Source organism: Terrapene carolina, unplaced genomic scaffold (assembly GCF_002925995.2).
Source record: "Terrapene carolina triunguis isolate 2854851 unplaced genomic scaffold, T_m_triunguis-2.0 Scaffold192, whole genome shotgun sequence".
NCBI lineage: Eukaryota > Metazoa > Chordata > Testudines > Emydidae > Terrapene > Terrapene triunguis.
This window is the reverse complement of record NW_020664543.1, coordinates 6418031-6444357: the sequence shown is the minus strand read 5'-3', so window position 1 is coordinate 6444357 and position 26327 is coordinate 6418031. Positions and strand designations below refer to the sequence as shown.

Genomic DNA, 26327 nt, shown 5'->3' with positions numbered 1-26327 from the left:
TGTTATCGCGGGCAGGAGAGGTGAAGACTTTAAATGCTGCAGTCGGAATCAGCGTGTTGAACCATTTCAAATCAACATGGACACATCTCCACATACCATTAGAAAATACAAAATAACGCCAACACCTACAGTCGCGGGCCACGTGGCCTATTTACAAAACAACACCCAAGGTTAGTCATGTTTAGGGACTGCCACTGTACATGGACTCGTCTGTAGAAACTGAGAAGAAGAGGACTCTCTTGATGTACTGACAGTGTACAAGGAAGGTGATTTCTAACACTCTTGGCAGAGATGCAGTTAAGGCGTGGCACAACATATCAATTTCATGTTCAGATGGGCCCAATCTACTGAGTTTGGATCTAGGGCCAATCCCGATCTTCCCAAACGTTCAGAAGGGTGGTTGGATCCTCGGTGTCAAGGCCCATCTTGGCACTGAAGGCCTATTGGAGGTAAGTGGAAGATAAGAAGTCCTTTGTTTTCTGTGGGGTTCACTTTTGTTGTTGGCTAGTGGGTTATGCCAATCCATCTACCTTACAGTTGTCCCATGAGGATGTCTGAGCTTAGATTTCCCCCCCATCCCCAGCCATCAGATGCCTTCAAGTTACATTGCTTTAAAATTCAAAGCTGTTAATAATTAGAGATGGGCCTGAACTCAAACCCAGATTCCAAAGACACCCAAACTTTGGAGATGCTTAAAGTCTGAATTCCAGTCTTAGAAAGGCCTTCAAGACAATTACATTTCACCAGCACAGCACTTACTAACACCTCAGGATCAAGAAACTACTTACATGTGAGAGAGTATTTCCGAGGACATATTTTTATCAGCTATAAGGCAGCAAATAAGGTTCATTTATCAAAAAGTCAGTAACAGATGAGTCTGACTTTCTAAAGATATGAAGGAAAATAGGTCAGGAGACACTTAGAGTTCCCGAATTACACACAGATGTGCGCAACTGGGTCTATTACTCATAACCAGGGTGGTTTGAGCCTCTTTGACGCTGAAGCATAATTCTAATGCACTTTTTTAGCAGCATGGTTCATATATTGAACTGTACGTGGTGAACCTTGCAGAGTCAGGGCCTGGAAAGAAAACATCCATTTATAAGTAGGTCACATCCTGTCTGCCTTAAGAGTTGCTTGTTATCCAGCTTTCCCTTGTTCTGTAAAGTTCTCCCAAGGGCAGATAACTTCCTTCACAGAGTCCTTACATGCCCGGGGGCAGTCCTCCTCTTCCTCCTCAGAGTCTATTGGGTAGATTCTGCTCTCTAGAGGAATATCCACTTTTATCTGGAAGAAGCTGTGTTGTAAAATGAAAACTCGTCATACACAAGGCACTTTCTGAAGTGCTTTCTGAAGACAACCAACGCGCAGCATGGAGTTTGGCTTTGAGTTTTTCTATTTCATAGAATCATAGAATATCAGGGTTGGAAGGGACCTCAGGAGGTCATCTAGTCCAACCCCCTGCTCAAGGCAGGACCAATCCCCAGACAGATTTTTACCCCAGTTTCCTAAATGGCCCCCTCAAGGATTGAACTCACAACCTTGGGTTTAGCAGGCCAATGCTCAAACCATGTGGCTCGAAGAGGGGAGAATACATATACCAACCCCACTGAAGCAAAAGTGCTGAGTGCCACTGTTCCACAGCCAAGTGAATTAAGAGGTCTTGAATTTGTGCATCTGTTTTTGCAGTTTAGGCTCAGTTACCTGGTCAGGAGCAGAGATAGACCTAAAAGTGGCAGGGGAGGGCTTTCCATTTGGATTAATTTTAGACTAGGAGAGGAACCAGGGCTAAGGCGTGAGGGTGATGGAATCTCCAGGCCAACACCTCTTGGGTCATAGGCTGGTGTTGTACTATTTTGACCCCAAATGGTGGAACTCTTGAGATCACCTCACAAGGTTCCCCCCATCTTGTGATCTGTTCTTCCACCTCCGTGGGCCACATCTGAACCAGATCTGGGGAAAGACTCCTTCTGGTGTTGGAACCAAAGCCATAGGAGTGCATTTGGAAATTCAGCGGAGTCTGAGAAGTCAGATTTGGAAGGCCTACTTGCTAGACTGCTCTGACATTACCCACTAATGTCTTTAAGGGCAACAACCAGTGCTGGATCTTTCCAGCAGTGCTGCCACCCTCTCTGCCTATTGTCAAGGTGGCCATTCAGCACAAGAACAAAGTGCTCACACCAGGACAAAGGCATCATTTGAAGATCGACTGTGCCTGGAGACAGGCAGCACAAAAACCAAACAAGCTCTCCTGAGCTGTGGTTTTCAATTAGACTGTAAAAAAAAAATCCCTTTGTGGGCCTGAGTCCCAGTTCTTCTTGCAGGAAAACACATTAGCTCGGAGAGACCTGCATGAGGTAAGATGACCGGGAAGGATACAGACTCCGAGGAGGCTCAATGTGTGTATGTCAGCAGCCTCCCTCCCTCACCATCAGTCCCTGCAGCTCTATTTGTCTATCATACTCGTATGCCCTCCATCGTCACAGTATCTGTGCACCTCACAATCTTTAATGGTTTTGCTCTGTTGGAAGATGCGAATGGCTGCCACCAGTCACAGATCTGGGTGAAGTCTAAGCACTCGTGTGCTGGATTAATGAAGGAGAAATTAAGTGTCCGTTGTTTAGTGATAGCTGACACAATAGAAGCCACCGCACAAGGCACGGACCAGCACAGCAAGGCTAAACCCTGGGGGCTGAGGTGTTTCCCTGGAGACTGATTGCAAACACGGGGGCTGGAGCTATTACCGGTTGGCAGCTGTGTGTGGGTGAAAGGAACCCGAAAGCCAGGAGACAGTGAGAGAAGCAGTCATGAAGGCAGCCCTGAGAGGGAGCAGAGACAGAGCTCTGTGGGACAAAGGACTGGCTGGAGAGGCAGGCTTGGAAACTGTGAGCCAGGAAACTGCCTGCTGCTGTTTGTTTCTACTGTGGTCAGGGAAACAGGGCTGTGTCCACATTCTTTGTAAATAAACAGGATTGCACCAAAACCTGACTCATAATTAATTTCTTCTCCTAATAGAAACAGCCCAGCAAGGCCCTGAATATGGGCTACCCATTTGGGCCATGGGGAAACAGGATTTATCCTCACAGCAGGTAAGGAGGCAATATTATCCTTGTTTTACAGGTGGGGACAGATGCTAAGGGACTTGCCCAACGTTACCCAGGGAGTCTGTAGCGGAGCAGGGAATTGAAGCCAGGTCTCCTAAATCCTAGGCGAAAGCCCTAACCACTGAGCCCGAGCCAAACTCCCCATCTCTTGTGCAGGCCTGGGCCGAGCGGAGGGTTGGAAGATCCCTGGCTACATCCCCAGATACAGCTGGGTCTGAGGGAGGTGAGGAGGGGGAAAGACGACGACACTGAGGAAGGGGTAGGGTATGTCAAACACGCTCAGGCACTGGGGTGCAGGGAGCCTCAGAAATACAATAACCCAGGCAGCTCGTTCTCATGGACACAAATCCTGCCAAACCAAACTCCCATGCGCTCCCTGCTGAGGGCAGCCCGGGGGGCAAAAGGAACCCTTTGACAGGGCCCCAAACCAAGCCAGATGGGGTCACAGCGCCCCTCTGTCACAACGGAGGGCAGTTGGCCCAAACCTGAGTCACGGCTCTGTGAGCCAGGTCTCAACCCCCAGGCAGGAGATGAGCCCAGCCCCATGGGATAGGAGCCAAGCCACCGCTACAGGCGCAGGTGTAACCCACACAGCTCACTCTGCAATACCCCCTCTCCTCCAGTGCTCCCCTCAGTGGTAAGGCTTTTAGAAGGGGGGGGGTGAGGGGAGGCTCCATTTCAGATTTGGTCCCAGCCACCCCCCCAAAAAAAACCCTCTGTGCAGCCCTGTCAACAGGGCCCCCCAGGAGCATTGCAAGCAGCAGGCTGACATGGGGATTTGCAGCCCACGTAATGCAGGGCAGGAGGGCACAGGGCAGGGAAAGTGAGCGATATTGCTGAGTTACCCCCTCCCTTGCAGAGCTACGGGCCCCGGGCACTGGCTTACCTTGGGGGCTGCTGCCCTGCAGGGCTAGCTCTGAATCCAGACCGGCTCGAGGGGAAGGCAGCAGGGCCTGCAGGTGAGGCTCATCTGTAGCCTCCCACACCAGCAGGTGGTGGCAGAAATGCTGTATTGCAGCCTCCCTATCCCTGGGCTGAAAGGGAAACGGGGGCTGCTCTGTTAGCTAATGTGTGTGTTGTTCCTCTGGCTGGTTCCTAGCTTGTCTCTACAGGGTTGGGGTGTCATCCCCATGCCCACCCCATCTGCAAGCTTCCTGTTGGCCCAAAGAGCAGAGGAGATGAATGGTTTCACGCACACAATGGACAGGTGTCTGGGAGCAGGTGTGAAACTGGTTTAGGCACAGCAGGCCGGGCCTAGCTATAGAAGTTAAGCAAGAGCTGGGGGCTTGGGAAACGCTGGAAGAGATCTCTGCCCTTCCTCCCACCACTGAGCTTGGGGGTCTACCCCCCGGGGCTCACCAGCTGCAGCCTCCGGCGATCGTCGTCGCTGAGAGCCTGCCCCAAAGGCTGGTGGTGTTGGGGGAGGGGGCGTTTGCCTGCTGGGTATTTCCCTCTTTCCCTTCCCCCGTCTCCTTATTTGAAAATTCTGACAAGTTGAAGAGCTTTTCAGAAGTTGTAGGCATCTTGGCAAGACCCTCTGACTTCTCAGGGCTCTTCCACTCGTCGGTGAGAGACAGAGAGCGCCATTCTCAGTTACTCTGGCCCTGCGCTGAGTGCGGTGCCGGAGGGGGTGGGCGGGGTGGTAAGCCACCTTCGCACGCCCCATGTTCGGAGACTCTTCAGTGCCCCTAGTGTTAGAGCCATCTCAGAGCTGTGCTAATTTATACCCTACTTCTCGCAATCCCGTTCTCTTGAGAGTATAGCTGTAGACCTGTGAGCTCTGTCCATCTCCCTCTCTGCACCTGGCCCACCCAGATGTTCTCAGGGGGCCATGTCTGCCCCATGGGAGGCCCCTTCATGGTGCCAGAGAGCAACATATAATTAGGCGGAAAGAGCATGGCTAGCGAGGTGCACACCACTACCTGGGAGTCCCTCTCACCCAAGCTGGATGCCTGTAATCACTCAGAGCTGAGTTCCTTCACACACCACAGGGGTACTTACTTGGTCACTTTTTTGGACTTCTGCTGCAGTTGTTGTTCCAGGTCATCCAGTGGCTGGACCTTTCCGTGGGTGACAGCCGGGCACTTCGGCGAGAGAGTGGCAAACACCGGTGAGTTTAAACATCCCCGTTTCAAGAACCTGCTGAAGGACAAGGTCGTCCGGGATTTGGGAGGCACCTTGGCTTCCATGTTCCCCGGCACCTGGCTGTTGCAAGTGCCTGATTCAGAGTCCATGGAAATCTCTGTGCTCTCAGTGATAGAAGGAAAGTGGTTAGTGTTAGATTCATTGGCTTCCCACTTCCTCTCCAAGCAGGGGGTGCTGTCCAGGGCTACGCTAATGGGTGAGGGGCAGACAGTGCTGTTTGGCAGAGTGATGTGTCCAGGGGATTGGGAAGGCAGGTTGTTTGGGATGTGGCAGGAGGGGTGCGGAGTTGATGGAGATGAAGGAACAGAGGTACCGGTGTACACAGCCAGGTGAGGGACCGGAGCAGTGAACTGACACAACTGCAGAGAAGAAAAGGAGACATTTTAGAGCAGGAAAAGCTGCCTGCTAGTCATGGGATACACAACACCAAGCCCCAAAACCCTCCCTCTAGCTACCAACTGGAAATAATTCCCCCGGAGAAGGCAAGTGAGAGATTACGAGCATTTTGGGGGATATATAGTTTACTGGAGCTCAGAGATCACAGCAATGTGGGGCAGGTAAATACCTCAAAAGGTAGGTAGGTAGACTGTGTATATGAGAGACTGTGTGATGGTGCCCTCTAGTGACTGGCCCTGAGATAGGCTAAGGGACCCACTACTGATAGCTGCTGGAAGAGCTCTCTCTTAGCTCAAATGATAGAGGCTTGTGTTCTTGGATCTGCAGGACCTGGCATCCCTGCAGGATGTACATAGTAATGGTGGTTGTCAGATCCATAACAGCAGGAACCAATTTATCTGCCTGGCACTGAATTACCCCTGGCACATCTACCGTGCCATAGAAATGCTGAGGATTATTAATAACAACACTCCAGAGAGCGAAGACTTGGATGGCGAATCAGGTTGACAGCTTGTGGCCCGTATTGTAGGTGAGGCTGATGAACACATAGGCTAGAATTTCCCCACATGGAGGGCCTCTGACTAGGCCATGGGTGGAGAGGAGAAGCGCTACCTGACCCCGGATGTGTCCCCTCAAAGAGGCTCCTGTCTGCTGGTTCAAGCTGCTGTCTGCTCCTACAGCCACCAAGGGGCATCCCTAGCTGAGCAGCATGGAGTCCATGGGGCCGTGAGGGAATTGAGAAAGGGAGCAGCTAGAGGGCAGAGCAAAGGAAAGGAAAAATATGGAGAACAAAAGAGAGAGACTGGACAGAAAATTAAAAGGAGGGGAAATAACCCAGGAGAAAAGGAGGGAAGGGAAAGGAGCAGAACAAACGAGAGATGGTGGCAGCTGGGTCAAACCATCACGGTAGCTCCACCAAACCAGCGCTGGAAACTGCTTCCACAGGAGTGGCCCAAACTCACTGCAACCCCAATGCACCCTGGAGGAATTTGGACCTGGATCAGTGCCTGCATTTCACGGGCCATTAATAATGGTCTGAGCCAAAATCCCACCAAGAACACACCGAGCTTGGAGGAAAGTTTGAATCCAGACCCAGACTTTTGAAGCTTGAGCTCACCTCTAACAAGATGGGCCCGGACGGCAAGAAACGTATCCACGTGTGGGTCTAGACATTCCAGAGTGCTGAGCTGGGGGATTGCCTTGAGACCCATCTCTCACTGCCTTTTGCAGGGCCTTAGGGCAGCTAACTCAGCTCTGATCTATCACTTTTCACCCCAAGCTCACAAATGGCTTTGCAAAGGCGGGTGAGTATCATTATCCCCTTTATAGAGCTGGGTAAAATGAAGCATAGAGATGTGACTTGTCCAGGATCAGAACCTACATCTCCTGATTCCCAGTCACCTGCCCTACCCCTGGACCAGTCCCCTAGATCATTGCAGTATTGTTAATGCAAGTTGCCTTTGCTTTGTCCTGTCAGCTCAGCCAAATCTTAGCTGCACAGGAGAGCTGCCAGCTTTTCTTCACTCCAAACTCTGACTCTCCTCTCCAAAGGATACAACTTGGTGTTATCTTCAGAGCATCCTCCCCCCAAAGCACTGTGCACTTGGGACAGGACAATCCCCGCCTGTCTGCCCCTGCATCAAAGAGCCAGAGGGAAGCCAGATGCAGAGTTTTGTTCTACCTTGTTGCCTGTGGTGGGCTTCCACACCATCAGATCAACTACTCTTATTATCTTTTCTTATGTTTGTTAATATAAGAAAGAGCGGGCAAGAGAGAATAGGGATTGAACCTCCTTGAAGAACAAAGGACGGAGGACTAAAAAAAAAAAAAAGAAAGATACAATTCCCTGACAAATGCCGCTGCCACCATGCCACCGAATACAGCTTTTCAAACCTGATTGTCATGAGCAAACCTGATTCATGACACCCCACGATGTGAGGGATTCTCCTCCCGCATTCAGGATAGGTTGGGTGGGATGCTTTGAGGGCTTTCTGACAAGCAGGAGCTGTCCCCTCCATGACCTCTCTCCTCTGGCTCAGTCAGACTTTGGGGAACTCTAAACTTGTTGCTTTGAGCTGCACTGAGAAGAACTAGCGCTATCCTAGCTATGCAGATGCTTCCATCCACCGAACTCCCTCCCATTGGCCTTGAAGATGGCAGATCTCCAGGGGAATGAGGTATTGAAGAAGTCATCTCTTCTTTCTTTCCCTTACATGCTGATATGGCCATCTGTAAGCATAGCTGGGATTGCACAGAACAGGCCGTGGCTGCACGTATAAGGGCAATGCTTAGGCCGGAACAAGAATGAATGATGGATTCATTTCATGCCACAGGACGGGCCTTAGGGACGGTGAGGCGTGGAGGTGCTCACAGAATCAGAGCAGCAGTAGGGAGTTCAGTGAGGGTGTAAAGGTCTGTCTCCATGAGCTAGCAGGAAGAATGGATGAGCCAGATGATGGGGCTCCAGATCCCAATCTGCCTTTGCGAAATCATCGCTCTCTAGAGAGTCGGAATATCTCAGCATTTCAGAGACTTGGACAGAGTTACTCTGAAGCATATACACTGATGTACCAAAAGGGGGAGCTAGAGGGGACCTGGGGCCTGATCGAGAATCCACTGAAGTCACTGGAAAGATTCCTATTGGCTTCAACAACCGCTGGACTGGGCCACGGTTACCAGGCAGATTGTTATAAGGGAGCTCATCTTACCTAATTCATTAAAAAGAGATTAGTTGTAAGCAGGGAGTTCTGGGAGACTATAAGGCTCTGTTGTTGCTAGTTACAACTGGGGAGCGTATCTAGTGACAACCCGGTTAGCCCCCGAATCCATTACAACATGGTTAAAGCATGTAGTGAGGGCGGGACTTTGGTTATGGATGGCATAACCAGGCTAAGATCTGACTTGAAGGTGCATGTGTGATGGACGCCATCTTGGCTGACTCCTCAAGGACTGACCCAGGGACCTCCAAAACTATGAAGCACAAGCACCAAGGCTGTCTAGCTGCGGCTGTAACAGTCTTGTGACCTCCATGGGAGACCGAGTGTGCACCCTCACCTGTGGGTTACACAGGCTCAGAAGGATAATTTGCCAATGGTTTTATCCTAGATGATGCATTTCAGGCTTCTCCAAGGCATGGCTTTACCATAAGGTCTCTACCAGCAGAAATAAAAAGATGCTCAACTGTTTAAACCAAAATGTTAAAAGCAGCAGCACAAAAAGTAAATACACACATGCAAAGAGACAACACAATGAAGGACAAACACAATGGTCTTTTCCATTTTCTACATACACTTTTATTAGACAGATGAGCTAAAGCAAATAAAACAAAGAAATGATGGCTAAAAATCAATGGAGATCCATTGGAATGCAATGAAATCCAATGGACACGAAATCCAATGGCAGATTCGGAGTGAAGTTCAATTCATAGCATGCTGAGGGGGATGGCCGATAAACAGGCCTACTCAGAGAAGATGAAGAGCAAGGGGTGAACGCAGCCAGCTACAAATGGAATACAGTGTGAGACGGGGCACCAAAAATGAGCTTACTTCTAAGAGTGCTGGTATTTGGTCATGATCTTGCCAGTCCTGGGTAGATGTTTCACACTCACAGGGTCTGCCTACGCTGCATCAGAGGTGTGACTGAAGCACATATCGACGCAGTGAAGCTGCAGCAACGTGGGCTGGTCAGGCCCACCTAGGACCTTGGGTACAGATGCAAGCAGCAAGCCCATGCTGCTGCCCCTACTGCTGTGCCTTCCCTGCTGCTGTTGTTGGCGCTAGCTACACCTCTGTCTACCCGGGCTGCAGTCACACCTCTGATTGCAGGGTAGAAATGATGGCTGGGCAGTGTTGGGACTTAGATAAAATCTGGGGAAACCAGTCAATGGAGGTGAGAACTAAAATCGATTCATTAAGCCGACTGACTGGAACCTATTTTATTATTTGTGTTATGACAGCATCTAGGAGCCCCAATCATGTATCAGGGACCCATTGTGCTAGGTATAGTACAACCTATAGAGAGACTATAGAGCTCACATGGTCCTTGGTTTCCCTTAGCTGTCCATAAGCTTACAGGAGATCCCACATTGCCTCGGACTGACCCTGCTAACTGCAGAGTGCCCTCAATAACCATGTAAGTGGAGAGTGGCTGACAGTGCCCAGCACCTTGCAGAACTGACCCTGCCAAGTGTGGGATACGTTTGAGAATGTAACGCCTGCTCCCGCTCCCACTAAAAGCAATGGGGATAATGCCATTGACTTCAACAGGAGCAAGAGCAGAGCTTTAACAGGCAGGCATCCAAATCAGAGTGAACAAACCAAACATACCACATGTTGTTTCAACTCCTCCAGGAAGACCTAGCTGTCATTATGTTAGCGCAGCTCAGGAGTAGGGTGACCAGACAGCAAGTGTGAAAAACCGGGACGGGAGTGGGGGTTTATAGGAGCCTATACAAGAAAAAGACCCAAAAATCAGGACTGTCCCTATAAAATCGGGACATCTGGTCACCCTACTCGAGAGCCTCCTGCACCCTAACCATATGTTAGAAGAGGAGCTCCTCTCATTTTACAGTGATACCAGAATGGGACACAGGGACGGCCAGACTGGATCAGACAAGCAGTCCATCGAGCCCAGTATCCTGTCTCCAATAACAGCCAGTACCAGCTGCTTCAGAGGAAGGTGCAAGAAATCCTGTAGGAGGCAGATGGGGAGTAACCTGTCCCCCAGGTCTGGTTCTTCCTGACCCCTATTAGTTGGAGGCTGGCATATACCCTGATGCATGACCATTTATATCCCTTCCAAAACCCTTGGGGGGTTTAATCATTATTCTTCTAACGCTGCATGTTCCCATTACAACAAAAGTTTGTTCTTACCTGTAAGTTTCTTACCTACCATGCCAAAGGCGGCACTCTAGCATGTTCTGATGTGCACGTTCGGCACATTCTGACCTATGCCCGGGAGGAAACGAGGACTGGACAAATGTAATGGGATCTGACCACAGTTCAGAAAGGGGCTGCAGCAGAATGGTGACGGTATAGGCTAGAGTGGGAGCAGAACCTGGCACAATCTGGACTCTCGAGCTAGGATTTTTAAAGGAGCCTAATGGAGTCATGTCATTAAGAATGGGATTTGTGTGCCTAACTCCCCTAGGCTGAGTGGAACCTGGCTTTTCCTGGGAAGGTCAATGAGGTGCCTCCAAGGACAGGGTTCTCTATGCCCACTGTTAGCCCCTGACTGCCGATGGGATTCCAACCTCATGGGAGGCCTTCGTTGTTCTAACTGACTGGTGAGGGCATCTCTATGGGAGGAGTGGGGGGTAACAGTAAAAGAAAGAAGCAGCCCAGAATTGAAGCAATGCGTGTGAGAGATGGAAGGACTTCCCTTCGCCTTCTCCCTCCCCCCACTGCCCAGGACATTAGAACTGGCTGCTGTCTCAGAGACAGAGTCCTGGGTGGAACAAAGGTGCACCAGCTCCCATCAACTTGCAAGAGTTTGGGACCTCACAGAGTGGCCCAAGGTGATAACGGGGAATGTCGGAGGCTCCCCAGCTCACAGCTCCAAACCCTTACATGGTACGGATGGCGTCTCTCTGAAATGCACCACCGCACAACATGACAAATGCTCTGGGAGCTGAACTACACTGGCTACTGAACCAGTGTACAGCTGCAAGGCGCTGGCATGGCTCTGCCCCCAGTGCAGAAAGGCTGAAACTCATGTCCAGATAAAGAGGAGAAACTGCTTCTGGGATTCTTCACCTCCACTGCACCTCAGCCCTGTTGCCAGCCACATCCTGCTCTCGCTGCCTCCAGTAAAATCATCCCAGCGAGAGCAGTGGATGAGCAAGACCGAAAGGATTAAAACGTTTTCTGAGCCTCAACGTTTGCCCATCCCCCAGCATCCCCTAAATTCTGAAGGAGGAGGAAACTTCTTTACCTTCCGCCCCTGGGTTTTCCACAAATCCCATCGTGTCCTGGTGACCTTGGCTGGTCCAGCCCCAGGGGCTTCCCAGACAGGTTGGGTATCTCCCTGAATTGTGCTTTGTACCTAACTGGAGGGTTTAGGTTTCAGGAAGTAATTTCCACTCCCCATCCCCTCTAAAAAGGAACAGGAGAGTATTTTATTACACTAGGGGCTGAATCAGCCCTTCTGACCTCTCTCGATCACAGCGGCTTCTGGGCCACTGGGCTACAAGCCGGGATGCCCACTGGAAGCTGAGGTTTGTTCATTTTTAACAAGGGGAAAGAGCATCGCAGGGCAAAGACAAGACAAGAGCAAGACAGGGTTTGCTAAAGGAAACCCATCAGGAGCAAGGCACTGCTCTTCCACCCGTCTGTCCTAGCAGGAGGCTGCTCTTCCCTCCAGGCCCATGCATAACTCATTACATGGGTGAGTTCCTGAGGGACAAGGAGAAATCGCTCTCACTGCTAACCACCTCTAGGCTGAGATCTTCAAAGCTGCCTAGGGAATATGGGGGCCCAATTACCATTAAAATGAGTAGGGCATCCAAACCGCCTAGGTGCCTTTGGAAATGTTAACCTTGCTGCTCCCACCAGGCATCCACCCCATCCTTCTGCACAGCAGCTGAGCACAACTACAGCCTCCATGTGCTCCCTCCTATTGCCACATGGGTGCAAGACACCCGAAGCAGAGCTGGCAAGCTGCACAGAGCAGTGCTTGGGGTACTAGCGGTGGGCATGCTCCCACAGCATGCCTGAGAGCGCCAAGAGGTGATGGACCTTCTTGTGCTCCCCCTGGGGTGGGGTGGCTCTGCCCCACCTGACCCAGAGGACGGGGACAGGAGAAGGAGCTGAGTGCTACGCTGCCTTGGGCATCGTAACAGAATCACGATCCGAGTTCTCTGGGTCGCAGGCAGGGATTTAAGATGACACAGATGGGAGTTTTGGATCCTGGGCAAGGTTTGGGGCAGTTATAAAACATCCCTTCCCGGACTTGTAAAAGGAGCACATCGCATGGGACCCACAATGCGATTCGGACACAGCCGGCTTTCTGACTCTAGCAGCATTGCCGTGCCTGTGACGTGACAGCTGCTGCTAGGTGCCATGGCAACCTGCCGGAAGCAGGCTGCAGGGAGGAAGGGGTCTGGAAAGGTAAAGCAGCACTGACACCTGCAGGTGGGGGGCAGGAATCTCAGCACCGGCCTTGCCAGCAGCCCCTTGTCTTGTCTTTCCCCTGCTTTGTGCCCTAGACAAGGATCTGGAGCCTACTTAGGAGGCTCCTGCTTGAGCTGGCTCCTACGGTCCAGCTTGCTCATAACCTGGGTAATATCCACGTTTGTTGCTGCTTCTTTGGCCTTGGCCTCTTCTTCCTGCTGCCTCAGGATGACGGGGCTGGGGCTGGAGCGGAGGTGACGGCGTGCGAATGGGAAACTGGAACTAAGCACAGAGAGAGAGAGAGAAGCAGGGAGTTACTGGGGGACAGAGGCAAAACTGACCAGAAAATGGGTCCCTGTCACCAAAAGCCCAAGGAACCTGCGTGGAGGGAGGGGGGTTGTTAGTGTCCTCCATTTGGAGCAAACGACCTGCTTAACCCAGGGTGCAGAATGTGCTTGCTACAGACTCACATTCCAGACATCTCAGCAGAACCCAGCCCAAGGGCCAGGCCCTGCCACAATTAACTCCCCTTAGCTTCTTCAGGAGCCAGGCTGGGCCACAGACTCAATCCCCGATGCTGCAAACATTGCAAACGATGATGCAAAAATCGCCCCACCGATGCCAGGGCAGTTCAGCCGCAGGATGCACTGAGCAGACTTTTCCCGTGGCATTTCCTGTACATTCGTCCTCCCGGCCCGTTTTCACGCCGCCCAGATGTTCCGTTGTTATGAAATTTCATACAAGCAGTAACGTGATGATGAGATTGTGCAGGATTAAGACGCTTCATGTAAACCCCTTAGCTGGGAAAGGCTCCACAGTGCCATGAAGATGTCATGAAAATGGGACCAGGTTTGAATCGGCCAAACTGCTCAAATGTCACGGATTTCAAATTATGCTGGGAATATTTTGTCCAGCTCTATCAATGAGGGCCCAGTTCTGGCACCCGTAATCACTCTGAGTTCACACTGAAATCAGTGGAACTATCTGCACAGGAAGGTCTGACTTATCACGAATAAAGGTGGCAGAATCTGTCCCTAACCAAGGAAAATGGCTGTAAAATAGTAGCAAGCCCCCTCTCCTGTCTCATTTAGAATCTCTTAGAGAGGACACTGGATACAGAAACACCTAAATTCCGACACCAACCCGAGTCCAACAATAACCCCCAAATTTCCCTGGGCTGGTGCCAATTATTCCAAAGTAACAGACGTGTTTTCGATACACAGTAAATAACACAGCAATTTGCTGAGCAAGAAGCGCCTGGGCTGAAATCCCTGAGCATCCAGATGGCCCCAGGTAGAGAAGAAATACCAATTACAGAAACAGCCCATTCAATTAAATCCCTGAGGCTATGCATTAGATGTGCGTGTGGGCTCCTGTCACAGCGTCTGAACAAAGGCGGTGCATGTATGAGAAAACATATGATGCTGATACTGGACACTTTGATCGCATCTTTCAGCTAAGGATCTCAAGGCGCTTTCAAACAGCAGCTGGTTATGAATTCTACCAGCCCTAGGAGACAGGTGACATAATACCCATTTCACAGAAGGATATGTTGAGATACAGAGAGACAAAGAGTCTGATTTGTGAACGTGCATTAGTATACGCGCCATTTCCACCACTGTGCCAATTAGGCAAATGCATGTGCAAAGTAAGAGGTGTATGAAGCGTGCACATTTTAAAAGCAAACATGGTCTCAGTGAATGGACTGAAGCCACACAAATCAGTTGCAGAGCTGCCAGCAGAACAAAAGGGTCCTTGCTCCTAGTCCCAGATATGGGCGTAGCAAACTACCCCTTCATTATACACATCAGAAGGTAACTAACACTGAGCCTGAACCACTGAGGTCAATGGGAGTTGTGCCACTGACCTCAATGGGATTAGGATCAGGGCCATTATGTCCCTAATCATCAAACATGTGCTAGAAGGGATGGGAATGATGGGTGAGATTTTTACAAGTGCTCTCTACATTGGCCTAACTGCTAGTGACGTCAGTGGGCACTTTGCCATTGACTTCAGTGGGGGCAGTTATCAGTGTTTCTCAACAATCGGTCCGTGGACCGGCGCTGGTCCCTGAGATCTCCCTGACACAGCTTAGGAAGGCAGCAAGCCAGTCCCTGGTATCAAAAAGGTGGAGAAACCCCATTAGACCAATGCTCAAACCCTGCCCTAAACGCTTTCTGTAGTGAAATGCACTGCCAGTTTGGCTGCAAATTACTTCCCTCCCTTCCTGAGCAGTTTCACCTTACACCACCCTGAGCAGACCTAGAGCAAGGCTCCTCGCTAACCTCTACTCGCAAGGCATATTGGGCTCTGATGACCCTCTTTGGCTGTTTAAACAGGAGCTTTCATGTCCTCTGTGACGCACAGATCTCTCTCTCTCTCCACTTCCTTTGCTTTTCCGTGATGGAACCATTATCCACAACAATGAAAACAAGTATCAAATAAGCAGCCTTGGATGTGTTTTTCTCTCTCAGCGTATGCTGGATGCTGTCTGAAGTGTGAATATTACATCCCGGGAGCAGCTAGCTGCAAACATGAATGCATTTGCCAGAATTACAAGCGACCTCTCCAGGATGTGCGGCACGGCAGCAAGACAGTGGTGGCAGCTGGGCGTGTTACAGAGCTGCACCTTGCATCTGCTGAGGTGGGGAGGGAGGGAATCCTGATCAATTATCATCTACTATTGCAGTAGTATCTGGAAGAGCCCAGGACCAGGATTCTGCACAGCTAAGGCACAAGAACAAATCAAGTGCTGGTGTCTCTGCAGAGGAGACACAATCTCCTGACAGGGATCCCAACGTCCCTGAAGCCTGGGGTAATCTGGCATCTGTATCTGCTCCTCAATGGCCTTAACACGACCTGCCATTGGGAGTGGTGGCCCCCAGTAACAACCTCATCCAAAGCCCATTGAAGTTAGCAGGAGTCTTTCCATTGACTTCAATGGGCTTTGGATCAGACCCTATGAGAGCAGAGCTTGTGAGACCCCCTCCTCCTTACTTGCTGGGTTACGGGCTGTCAGGGGCACAGAGAGGAGCTCCCTGTCCCAGAGGCAGCAGCAGCCGCCCCTTTTGGCTCGGACATGGCAAGTCTGGCCTGATGAGACGACTGTACTTAAACCAGGCTGCCTGAAGTCCCTGAAACTGCTGCGCCAGCTGATACGAGAAGCCAGCATTTGATCTGGAAACAGTCTTGTGGAGCCGGATTTTCCGGTGCCTTGCACCTTGTGCCACCGTTCCTTCCCACCAGTGCAAAAGGGAGTGTCGGACACTATTACTTTGCTCTGCTTTGCACTGGTGTAAGCAGCTACCTGAGTGCAGGGCTGTGAGCGCTAACACCACAGGAATGCCAAGTGCCACGGAGCACAACATAGTTACCCCATCTCGCCTTAAAACCCAGAGGGCTTTGGATGGGATCACTTTAACCCTGCGTAGGTTCTCTCGGGCCTGATGTACAGCACCCCTCTGGGGGCGGGTGATTATTAGCTCAGCAATCACAGCCTTTCCATGCAGACGCAATAGACAAAAAAGGATTGAGCACTTGCAGCTAGGCTCTGAACTGCACACAAGCCGTTTCCACGGGGTTCACACACAAACAGGGTAATCAGCAAGACTTAAATCCACTTTAATTAAACAAATGTCTAAATCACAGTCATTTCGCTGAAACTCAGGCGCTTTGTATCCCCAGTACAATCAAAAAGCACATAACCCACAATTACACCCCAATTTACTTGCCTTTTCTTCACTGTCTCTTGGGGCACAATGGCCTTGGCCAACATCTCCTTGTATATTGGAGACTTTAAATAGCGACCATAAGAGTCCTACTGGGGGGAAAAGGGAAACCGGTAGTTATGGATTGCAAACAGCCTAATTAACATCATCTTTGAGTGCAGCTGCTCAGGAGCCAATGAGGCTGAGAAATTGGAAGTCTTGCCCAGCAGATCTTATTCATTAAAACCAGCAGCTTCTCATCCGACAGGAAAGTCCCCGATGTAGAATTCAGAACGAAAAGCGGATTAATGAGCCTAGCTCAAGACTAAGGTCTTTTAGGCTACGTCTACGCTGCAATAAAAAGCCCACTGCCCCGAGTCTCAGAGCCCGGGTCCACAGACACAGGCTCACAGGGCTTGGGCTGCAGGGCTAAAAATAGATGTTCGGGCTTGGCCTGGAACCTGGGCTCTGAGTCCCACCCCTCTCGTGGGGTTTCAGAGCCTGGGCTCCAACCCAAGCCGGAACGTCTACACTGCCGTTTTTAGCCCTCCAGCCCGAACCCCACCAGCCTGGGTCAGCTGACCTGGGCCAGCCAGGGCTCTTTTACTGCAGTGTAGATTTCCCCTCACTGTCATGGCAGTGTACTTCAAGATCCTGATTTGCCCTTAAGTTCCTTTAGGCTTCTCCATACAAATGTGCATCCTACCACATGTTGACTTGATCTAGGATGCAAAATGATAGATACCGAATAGGGTGGGCATCTAGAACTCCAGAGTTAAGATTCAAATTTGGGACTTCCTAGCTCATAGCCCTGAGTTCTATCCACTAACTAGAGCATGTTGCCTTATAATGGGATGGCATGTACCATTTCTTTCCCACTGCAGGGCAGCAAGTTGTCTCCTTTCAAATAGGGGTCACTTGGGAGCGCCAGCAGCCAGCATGCAGAGACACGGAAAGGCACAGACAAGCTGGGATGCCTTCCGGATTTGTAAGCAATTGACAAACCTTTTTCATGAGCATATAAATATGAGTTTGAGCAGCATCTAAAACGTAGCGATGAGGGTGCTTGAGACCTTTGACTGTGATGCCCATCGTTGTGCCATCAATGTTAATCCAGCGCCTTGCCCCTGGAGCCAGGAAGAGTCTGAAACCAGAAACAGTCAATTTCATGAAGTGAGAACTAATCGAGACTGTTCTGCTTCCACGGATGGAACGAAAAGTGCTTCCAACTGCCAGCCAGAATTAACCCCCGGTTCTTGGTCATACCCTAGGGTAGTAAACCTCCCTTTTGCCAGAATGACCACCTCAGGCACCACCTACAATCACATGCTTTGATGCCACAATTTACAGTATTAACAGTATTTTGCACTCAGGACCTGCTCCAAAACCCAGTGTGGGTCTTTCCATAGACTTCAATGGGCTTTGGGTTAGCCTCTCATCCGGAAAGCTCCAAGCGCTTTCACAAATATTAATTAATGATGCCTCATAACACTAATGAGAAGTATGGACATAATACCATCCCCATTCTCCCGACCGGATAGAGGAGGCTGAATATCACAGAATAAGACTTAGGCAGAACCCAGAGCTTTTGTCTCCCAGCAAGACTCGCCCTCTCCCTTGTATGAATCATTGGGTGGATAGGGGAGGGGAAAAGTTGCTTTATAATAAAACAACATTTGGTTTCTTTATCTAAAGGGGCTTCCTTCCTCCAGTAGGACTATCCCACATGCGTGCTTCATGCCAGCTCCCAAAAGAAATCCTGGCAGATACTCAGCAATCCACTTTTCCTAGAGGAGAGCAACACAAGGCAAGGATGGGGATGGCGACACATCAGGAAGATGGACTGAAAACCAAGGCATCCTAACACTCACTTGTAAATTTCTTCTGCTTTTTCTTTGACCTTGGATTGGTCTCCATACTTCAGGTCCTCACAGGCTTCCCAGAACCCCAGGTTCTCTCCTGAATAATGAGGGATCAGTGACAAGGGTGGGAGAGGGACAAAGAAAATGACGGCTGAGTGAAATAAAAACCCTCAATTGAATTCACTTGATTCAATATTTGTTAGCTGTGCGCCTGAAACTCTCCGATTATGACAGTCACCCTGAGGCCTTCTGTTTGGCGTAGGCTTTTTGATGGCTCTCTGCACAAGGATGAATTTCACCCTAAGTGCATATAAAATTGACATGTGCAATTTCTTATTAGCATCAGTTGATTTGTAGGTGCTCTGGCAACAAACCAGACTGGGTTCTTTGCTGTTGCATTTTATGTCCTCTGCCACTAGGTGGTATTGCATGCACTGACTCCACAGCCTGTCTCCCCAACCATCAACATCACTTCTTAAGCCTTCCCATTTTTGTCTCAGATCACTGCCCCTATTATAAGGTAATGGCTTTCTAAAAATACCCCGTCAGCTGCCACGGTGTGTTGTAAATATGCTGTAGCGATGCTGAGAGGGTGATGGGGGAGGGACAGGAACACAGACCCACCACTGAATTCTTTCTTCAGGAACAGCTGGAAGCTCTGCCGGCCTTTCGGGTCCCTCATCAGCTCGTTAAAATTAAAGGCCCATCGCTCCACGCGCATCCTGGTAGGGATTTCCACTCTGCAAAGGTTTGAGCACAAACACCACCGTTTCCCTCTGGAATCAGCTCACTGCTCACCGCGGGATTGGGCATATTAATTAAAAACAGAACGCCCTTCGCTGGAGTGCCAAGAGATTTCCCAGCGCCGTCTGCTTTCCAGTCCGCTGTAATGAGCTCCTGAGGTCAGCCCACTAGGTAAGTGGCAATTAAACAACCTTCTGCACAGTGGGATCAGGAATGACAGTCAGAGGGGCCGATTCTGCTCTGATTTACACCAGTTCTATACTGGTGCCACACCACTGGCTTGCTACTGCTGATTTACATTGGCGTGACGTTAGAATCCAACACAAAATATCTGGTGCTTCAGGCCTTAGGCAGGGAAATCTCTTGCTGAAGTTTTGCCTGCCCAGGACTGGGGTCCACACCTATAACTTAGCTAAGGATGCTCCCTTGCTCACAATTGGCCACATTCTGCTCTCGGGTGAATGGCAGCCCCTCACACTCATCCAAGAGCAGAATTAGGCCCAGAAGCATGGTATGAATTTATGAACTCCCATGCCATTAAGGAAGACTACACTTAAAGAGAAGGCAGATGATACTGCAAGTACAGACGTCAACACTGCCCAGGGACCACTGACCTTTCCGCGGTCAAGCTACCTCACATGCGAAGAATAGGAAAGCATCGCCACTTATCACAGGAGAGTGGATATCATGAGTAGGTCAATGCTTCTTTTATTTCAATATCCCGCAACGTAAAGGCTTTGTAAGCCACAAGTTGGTGGGAGAGTAAATACATACAGCTTTGCATTGAGCTCCCAGAACTCAGAGTCATCAGTTATCCAGGGGTTGCTGGGGAGGCATCCAGACATGATGGGATCATTGGAGAGGAACTGTTCACAGTACTTCACAAGCCTGAAAATAATTCAGATGAAACCAAGGTCATAGAATCATACCGTAGAATATCAGGGTTGGAAGGGACCTCAGGAGGTCATCTAGTCCAACCCCCTGCTCAAAGCAGGACCAGATGATCGGCTGCAAACAGCACTTCAAACAACATGTTTATAAACCTAAGGAAATTATTACACAGGGCTTGGACCTCTTCCTAAGTGCATGTATAATGGGGCCCGGATTCTGAATGGGACCTCTGGGTACCAATGCAATACGAATAATAATTAATAAGAACAATGAATCTTTTCCCATCCAGCCACAACACGCAACAAAAACACCCACCAGATGCAGGCCTGTATGTTGTCTTTCAAAAGTGGCCAGTGATCTTGGGGAGGTCCCAGTGTTTGGGAGCTGAACTTAAGACACACCCAAGGTCACACAGTGACTTCAGAAGCAGAGCGAGGAATAGATTCCCTCACAGTATGGTTGATGCTTTGATATGAGAGGAAGGGAGCAGACAGAAAGGAAAACGGATGTTGCAGGAACCTGAACTGGGATCCAGACAACCTGATTGATGGACTTCTGGGACAACTTCAAGAAGGACCTTGAGCAGCTGCCTTACAAAAATGGCATCTTTTTAATTTTGCTGCAATGGGTTCCCTCCCGGGGCTGTCCTGTCCAGCAGCCTGTCTGAGTGAACCCTGGGTAGATGGGGCATGACTGAGCATGCCCCAGTTGGCTATCACGTTCCTCTCCACTGTATAGCTCATTACTCTGCAGAGCACTTTGAGCTGTTTTATGTATGAAGCCAAAGTCTCTTCTGTTCTAGTAGGAGCAAAGCAGAGAAATATTTAATGTCCCACCTCCAGTTCAGGGGCCGGCCAGACTTGTAATTACAACCCATTTCATTAACACGCTGTGAACGTTTTTTTTCCCCTTCTTCACTTTTGAAAAATTCATTGGGTTTCTGTGTTTAAAATTCATCCCAGGCTACACTGCTCTCACGTGTTCAAAGCTGGGTGCGTGCTGTCCACAGCAGTGATGCTAACAGATATCTTGGCACAGGTCCTATATACAAGGCTGCTGCACAACGCATATTGTGGGTTTGACACCAGCACACTTGATACTATTGTCTCAGTGGAAATGCCAAGGCATTCAGCGCTCGCATCATTCAGTCCAAGCCATATATTCTAATCGAGCTGCAAATCTAAACCCGTCAGCTCAGGTTACAGTGCATTTCCAGCTCCTCCTGGATCAATAAAGCACTGTGATGTGTGCATACTGTCTGGAGACTGATCCTGCTCTAACCAATAAGGATTAGAGTCAGGCCTGATCTCTGAGATTGGCTCAAGGTCCACATTTCCTCAAAGCTGAGGGAAGCTTGGCTCTAGGGACTGGGTTTGACCCAGTATAGAGACAGGGCTAGTCACTCTTGTGTGAAGAGTTTCATCAGCAAATGTTAGCTAATTAAGCATCACAGCACCCCTGGGAGGTAGGCATGTGCCCTCAGCTCCAGTTCACAGACTGGGAAACGGAGGCACAGAGAGGTGTATGTGGCCTGCCCAAGGCCACAGAGGGGAGACAGAAGCAGAGGCAGGCACAGAACAAGAACTCCTGACTCCTTTCCCCCGTTATAACCACTAGCCCTCCCAGGCCTTCCTCAAGAATGTACCATTTCACACCCACCTGGGGAAATCCACTCCCAGGTAACATGGCCAGTACCAGGTGGATTGCAGGGTGGGGGGAAGGAATCCTCTCCAGAGAGCAGCCGCACAGCCAATGCATGGAGATTGCTTCAGCCCAATGATAGGAACGGTGGTTTCCACGTGTGAAGGTCATGGGGATAGGGCTTGGGACCCTGCTGTCCTTCTCAGCCATGCATTGCTGGGTAAGAGGTGCACAGCCTCCCAAATCCTCAGGGCTGCACCAGTCCCAAGGCCTGAATGCTCTTCACACCCCCAGGAGAAGGCAGGACTTGTCTGTGTGCAATTCCAAATACTATCCCACTATGACACGTCACCGTCCCCTCGCACTTTTGGTTGATTGATTCTCTGGCCTGTGTTAGGCAGGAGGTCAGACTAGATGATCAAAAATGGTCTCTTCCCTCCTTAAAATGTGTGGATCTCCCAGGCCCACAACTGCCCCTGTCCCAGCATTGCCAATCCCAAGCACTCAAGATTTCTGAGTGATGAGCCCCTACGCCACATCATGAGATTGGTTTAAACTCATTAATGTTTAAATATCCTGTAATACATTTGGGGGGAAAGGGAGTTGCCTTCTGGGTTTTGGGCCTCTAGAGGTCACATTCTCAGGTTTTCCTCCACAACCATGAGGGACAGAAACTTCTGGGGTTTTTTTAAATGAAAACTGGGATAGTCTGATGTCATCACATGACTCCAAGAACTGGAGCTTTAAGACAAAACACCAAATTTCACAAGACTTGCAGTAAAATCGCAAGAGAGGGTGGCACTATCTGCAAAACAGCTGGCGGGGCTTGATGTGCCTGGACTAGACTCCAACGTAACTGTCCAGCACATGCAAACCTCTGCGAGAAAATAAGTGACCTATGTCTGAGGTTGGGCATCATCATCTCCATGGCAAATGCCAAAGGGATGTGACCTCTTTGCCAATCAAGCACTACCCACATCAAATCTAGCTAGGTCCTTATGACGGTCTGGCTGGATGTTCGGTCAGTGTCTATCACTGGAGATCTTATGCCATCTAAGCTTCCAGCGCCCAGGTCACGTAGCAGCAGTGCTTGGTAAACATGCTTTGTAATTCATTGGTCTCCCATCCCTGAGAGCACGGCAGGTAACTGGCATGATCAGGGATCTGTTTGGGAAAGACCCCAATGGGGAGCAGGGCCGCCCAGAGGATTCAGGGGGCCTGGGGTCTTCGGTGGCAGGGGGCCCCCGCTGCCGAATTGCCGCCGAAGACCCGGAACTTCGGCGGCAGGTCCCGGGGCGGGAGGACCTCCTGCCGCCGAATTGCAGCCGAAGACCCGGAGCGGAAGAAGCTCCGGGGGCCTGGGCCCCGTGAGAGTTTTCCGGGGCCCCCGGAGCAAGTGAAGGACCCCGCTCCAGGGGCCCTGAAAAACTCTCGTGGGGGCCCCTGCGGGGCCCGGGGCCTGGGGCAAATTGCCCCACTTGCCCCCCCTCTGGGCGGCCCTGATGGGGAGTGAGGACAGTCTGTCACTCAGCCTACCGTGAGGACTAGCCTTCAGCCACCACTTTTAACAATGTGGGACAACCAGGATATGTTTACACTGTCCGCGGCACCGAGTTAACAGACTCAGGCTCTGGGGGCTCATGCTACCACGCTGAAAAAAGCTGTGTAGACGTCGTGGACCGGGCTGTGAAGCCCATTCCCTTCCTTAGGCTTCAAAGCCCGAGCTCCAGCCTCAGCCTCAACCTCTAAGCGCTGTCCACACAACTATTTATAGAGCGACAGTATAGCCCCGCAACCCCCAGTCTGTAGGCCCGGGCTGGGAGGCTTGGGCAGTGGAGACGCGCCCCCAAGCGACTTCATTCACCACATTCTGCAGAACACCCACATCGGGAACTAGAACACTGACACCCAGCTGATGGTGGCAAAGCGGGTCGTGGAGGGGAAGTGTCCATCTCCATTGGTCACTTAGCCCGCTACAGCAAACAGATACAAGACAGAGACACAGCAAAGCAGCCTGTGAAAAGCAGCTATTGCACTCTGATACCACCACCAGATACATTATCTGTCTAACATACTGGTAGTTCTGGTGCTTTCCACTGCTGGAACCAGAGAGTTTTCTTTATTGATGGTGCTTTGTTCCACTCTGTTTTCCCAAATAATCCTTTCCTTTTAACCCAGAACCTGGGTTACGTTCACGGCCCTTCAGCCTCACTAGTCAGGATACTGACTTCCTGTCAAAACGATGGTGGTGGTGATGAATATGACAGGGTCCCTATTCTCAGTCCCTGCTTAGTCAAAGTTCCCATTGGTTATAACTGGAATCTTAACGAAAGACCTGATCCTGTTCCCATTTCAGTTTATGGCTAATTGCAGAAGTGAGCCTTCATGCCAGGATTGGGACTCAGAGACTTCTCTGCTTTATGAGTGACCTTGGTTTTACCACCAGTTTCCAATCCAGTTATTACACAGCCTTGAGACACTGTGTCTAAAGAACACTGTGTCTAAAGAACACTGTGTGAGGCCATGCAATTAATTGCCCTAGTGTGTCACCCGCTGTCAGAGTAAATAGGTTAATCATCTCATTAACAGAAGAGAATTAAAGACTAATTAATGTGTGGGCATAAGGGAATCAGAACTTACCCTCCAAGGGAGACAGAAGACTTCACTGTGGACTTCATGATGACTTGCTGATAGTACATGATCTAAGAGGCACAGATATGTTTTGTAGTTAAGAGAATTGCAGTCATTTGGGTGAAAGCTGGTCATCTACTTCATCCCTTCTGCAAGATAGCAGGACAATTACAATCGTTTCTGCATCACCCCTAACAAGTGGGTGTCCATGGAGTCCCAGAGTCACTGAATTATTTTATCGCCACAGTTATTTTCATTAGGGTTTTTCAAATGTCTCGAGAATGTTCTATAATGTGCAAGTAATTAGCCGGAGTTCCCCATGCTCTATAATAATGGAATAATAGCTACAATGGCACTTCTGTCTGCACAATGAGTCTGATCGCCTACAGATGCTCTGGAGGATTTAGGTGTGCGATTATCATTGCTACTTGGCTGTCTCTATGCTGGCAACTTTTGGGATATTTCCTATCATGGTTCTACCACTGGTGCAGCTCCATCAGTATTCAGCAACGGTGGGAGAGTTTTCACCACGACATTGTTTAATCCTGCTGAGAGCTTTCCCACCATTGCTCACAATGATGTCAGTGCAATGCGGGGACATTTCCTGAAAATGCATTAGACTGAAAGCTTTTGGAGGCAGGAACAACGTTGATCTGTGTGTATGAGAAGCACCTATCTTTGGGCACTAATGCACCACAAATTCCAACAACAACAATAAGAGACAAACACCTAATATTTGCAAAGACGTGAAGGTCAAATTACCTCTCTTCTATAAACATCAATGGTTTTTTTCTGTAAAACAAAGAAGCAAAAGCATTAAAGTTGGGTGGGTACTCAAAACTACTCTTTAAAAGAAGAAAATGCAGTTACAGGATTCCCTATTGGGAAAGGTTCTCCCGTTTAACCCTCATTACAATTGAAAACAAATACAGGCTAGCATCCAAGCAGCTCATCTAATCGGGGTATCGTCAATTCTTATTTAGTCTGCAGAAAAGAAGAGGGAGGGGGGATTTGATAGCAGCCTTCAACTACCTGAAGGGGGGTTCCAAAGAGGATGGAGCTAAGCTGTTCTCAGTGGTGGCAGATGACAGAACAAGGAACAATGATGTCAAGTTGCAGTGGGGGAGGTCTAGGTTGGATATTAGGAAACACTATTTCACTAGGAGGGTGGTGAAGCACTGGAATGGGTTACCTGGGGAGGTGGTGGAATCTCCATCCTTAGAGGTTTTTAAGGCCTGGCTTGACCAAGCCATGGCTGGTATGATTTAGTTGGGGTTGGTCCTGCTTTGAGCCGGGGGTTGGACTAGATGACCTCCTGAGGTCTCTTCCAACCATAATCTTTTATGATTCTATGATTCTAATGCTAAGTGCATCTACAGACCATATGTGGCTCCATTAGATGTATGTATTGTATAGTGCCGCCTACTCCATCACAGCCTATGTGCATTCAATTACAGGGTTATTCTAATGGAGCTAAAATAGATTCATTTAGCAGACACAGATTAGATCATTCAATATTAGTTAAAGGAGACAGGAACCAACACATTGCAAAATATAAACACCACAATTAAAAAGCCTCAGAAACAATATCTGCGGTGGAAAGGTGGTTAAATTGTGATTTGAATAGCTCAGACTATGTTATATGTCATCCACAAACGAACGAGCAATTGAAGGCAAGAAATTAACTGCAGGGTGTTTATTCACGCAGCTTCCTTTGAAGCGCAGCACAGTTATTTTGTCTTGAATAAACTGGAGGAGAGAGAAGGAAAGGCAGGTAAAGTCAGGGATCTTCCAGGCAAGCCTCTAAAACCTTGTGTAGGCTTTTTAGCCCCGAGTCTCCCATTAAAGTCATGCCGCTAATCTGCCATGCGTGATCTTTGGAGCTGCAGCCCAGAATTATCCCATCTAATTAACGCTGTGGGAGAATCAGTGCCATGGATTGCTTTGTGGCAGGCCAGCACTTGCGAAAAGTGTTGGCTTGGCAGCCCTAGAGACCCAAGTCCTTTGTCCACTGAGCGAGTACAGGATGGACAACAAGACCAGCACAAGTTCCTCCCTCACCCCCCACAGTCTCGCCAGTGAACCTCAGCCTTGATC

General features: G+C 49.7%; 1 protein-coding gene across 1 annotated transcript in view; it reads right to left on the bottom strand.

The window, feature by feature from the left end:
* Positions 1 to 1115: 1115 nt before the first annotated feature.
* The window catches only part of RGS9 (regulator of G protein signaling 9), a 70931-nt gene continuing 45719 nt past the window's right edge, over positions 1116 to 26327 (bottom strand). Inside the window, exons 10-19 of the mRNA XM_024198328.2 lie at positions 24993 to 25022; positions 24240 to 24301; positions 19842 to 19955; positions 18948 to 19063; positions 18333 to 18420; positions 17467 to 17605; positions 16486 to 16571; positions 12919 to 13036; positions 5106 to 5608; positions 1116 to 1297 (exon numbers count right to left, since the gene is read on the bottom strand). Of these exons, the coding sequence (XP_024054096.1) occupies positions 1141 to 1297; positions 5106 to 5608; positions 12919 to 13036; positions 16486 to 16571; positions 17467 to 17605; positions 18333 to 18420; positions 18948 to 19063; positions 19842 to 19955; positions 24240 to 24301; positions 24993 to 25022 (1413 nt within the window). The 3' untranslated portion in view covers positions 1116 to 1140. The remainder of the gene's footprint in view (positions 1298 to 5105; positions 5609 to 12918; positions 13037 to 16485; positions 16572 to 17466; positions 17606 to 18332; positions 18421 to 18947; positions 19064 to 19841; positions 19956 to 24239; positions 24302 to 24992; positions 25023 to 26327) is intronic.